A 1,688-nucleotide genomic window follows, 5' to 3' on the forward strand; every position below is an offset into this window, starting at 1 on the left:
CATAATCTTCCTTAAGCATTTTTAAGAATTCTTGGTTTCCTTGTTCTCTACTTCTTTTATGTCCTTGCTCTGGTTGTGGTTGTTGTTGTGCAGGGTTTTGAACTGTTGGTTGCTGTGCTGGTTGTGGAGATGGTTGCTGTGCTGGTTGTGGAGGTGGTTGTTGTGCTGGTTGTGGTTGTTGTTGTGCAGGGTTTTGAACTGTTGGTTGTTGTGTTGGTTTTGGTGCATGCCTGTGTCTGTGTCCATGTGACGATGTAAATGTTTTAGGTAGTCCGGGTGCAGGTGCTTCTCTTGGAGGGTTTGGTGGTATATAAGTTCCACCAGCTGGCACATATGTTCCATCTGCAGCATAATGTCCTACCTGACTTTTCGTTTTTAAGAAAGCATTTACTAGGTCTGTTTTGGTCTGTTGTAACTCTTTTTCTTGACTTTCCACAACAGTTGCTCTAACGGCGTCATAGGCACTTTGAACTGCCTGTCTCGTTGCTGCATCTGTTATTTTCGTCATATTTTGTGCTACTTCTCTTAACTCTTTGTCGAAACCTTCAGACTTCAGTTTCTTTCCAGATGAGAAGTCGTTCACTAGTTTCACCTTACTATGAAGAGCTTCGAAGGCATTCTTAAAGTCAGCATTCATTAAAGCTTCATTTGAACTGTCTTCATCCGCTTGTATTTTTGTCCTTATTGACCCTATAAGTTGGGCTGCTTTAGCGTTGGCTTGGGCATCTAACCAGTCATTATTAGCTTTTATATATTCTGCGCTTTTCATTGCCTTTTGCATGGCTGCGTCGTTATTTTTACTTTCTTGTGCTAAGTTTTCATACTGTACGGTTTGGTTTTGCAACTGTAAAAGTTTTTCTGCCTTTACATTTGCTTCAACTTCTTTTTTATACTCATCGCTATCCATATATGTCTTCAGGGCTTTTTGTTTTATTTCTTCATCTTTCAGTACTTTATATTGAGTAGTATGGTTTTTCAAATTTATAACATCTTGTTCCATTTTTGCTACTTCTGCTGCTTTTTCTGACACTTTTTTCGCATATTCCTCTGTACTTAGTTCTTTCAGTTGTTCTTCTTTCTTCTTTTTCTCTACGTTTAACTCATTGAGTTTCTTTGTGTGTCTGTCATATTCTAGTTTCTTTTCGTTTTCACTTATTTGTTTCTGTATGTCTATGTTTGACTTTTTGACATCTGTTATTTGATTTTTGAGTGAACTCAAATTCATTTGACTTTGAGGGTTATAGGCTGTTCCGTCTGCAGCTCCACCATAGCCTGCCATTTTCGCTAAAAGTGCCGCTCTTAAACCTCCACTCTGTGCACCAAAAACTCGGTTTAAAAGCATAGGGTTGCTTGACATTTGTTGCAACATAGTGGGGTCATTCATCATTTGTTGTTGCAACTGTTGTTGTGGTGTCAGTTTTACTATTGGATGTTTCAATGCTCTCTTCCTCTTACGTATATTCTTACGTAGCTTACGTGGCATTTTAAGTGAAGTTAAAAAGCGGTTTTTGTAGTTTAAAACATGCGGCTGTCACTTTTTTGTTTGCATATCTCTTATATAGTGAAAAACGGTTTTGTCACTTTTAAAAAACGGAGTTGTCTGTCACTTTTTAAAAACGGTTTTGGTTTTTATCACCGGCTGGTCGGCTGGGGTTCGGTCCTCCTCTTGGGTCTTGGGCAAAATTCTT

At 38.7% G+C, this 1,688-nt stretch overlaps 1 protein-coding gene across 1 annotated transcript; it reads right to left on the reverse strand.

Annotated features, from left to right (window-relative positions):
• Positions 1-416: 416 nt before the first annotated feature.
• On the reverse strand, positions 417-1,384 carry TVAGG3_0451400 (protein of unknown function, DUF4106 family; the record flags this gene model as incomplete). The annotated part of the gene is made up of 1 exon (XM_051234638.1): positions 417-1,384. A coding segment is annotated over one exon (968 nt), but the record flags the coding sequence as incomplete, so codon positions are not given.
• Between the last annotated feature and the right edge of the window lie 304 nt (positions 1,385-1,688).

This window comes from Trichomonas vaginalis, chromosome V (genome assembly GCF_026262505.1).
Source record: "Trichomonas vaginalis G3 chromosome V, whole genome shotgun sequence".
NCBI classification, from domain to species: Eukaryota; Parabasalia; order Trichomonadida; family Trichomonadidae; genus Trichomonas; species Trichomonas vaginalis.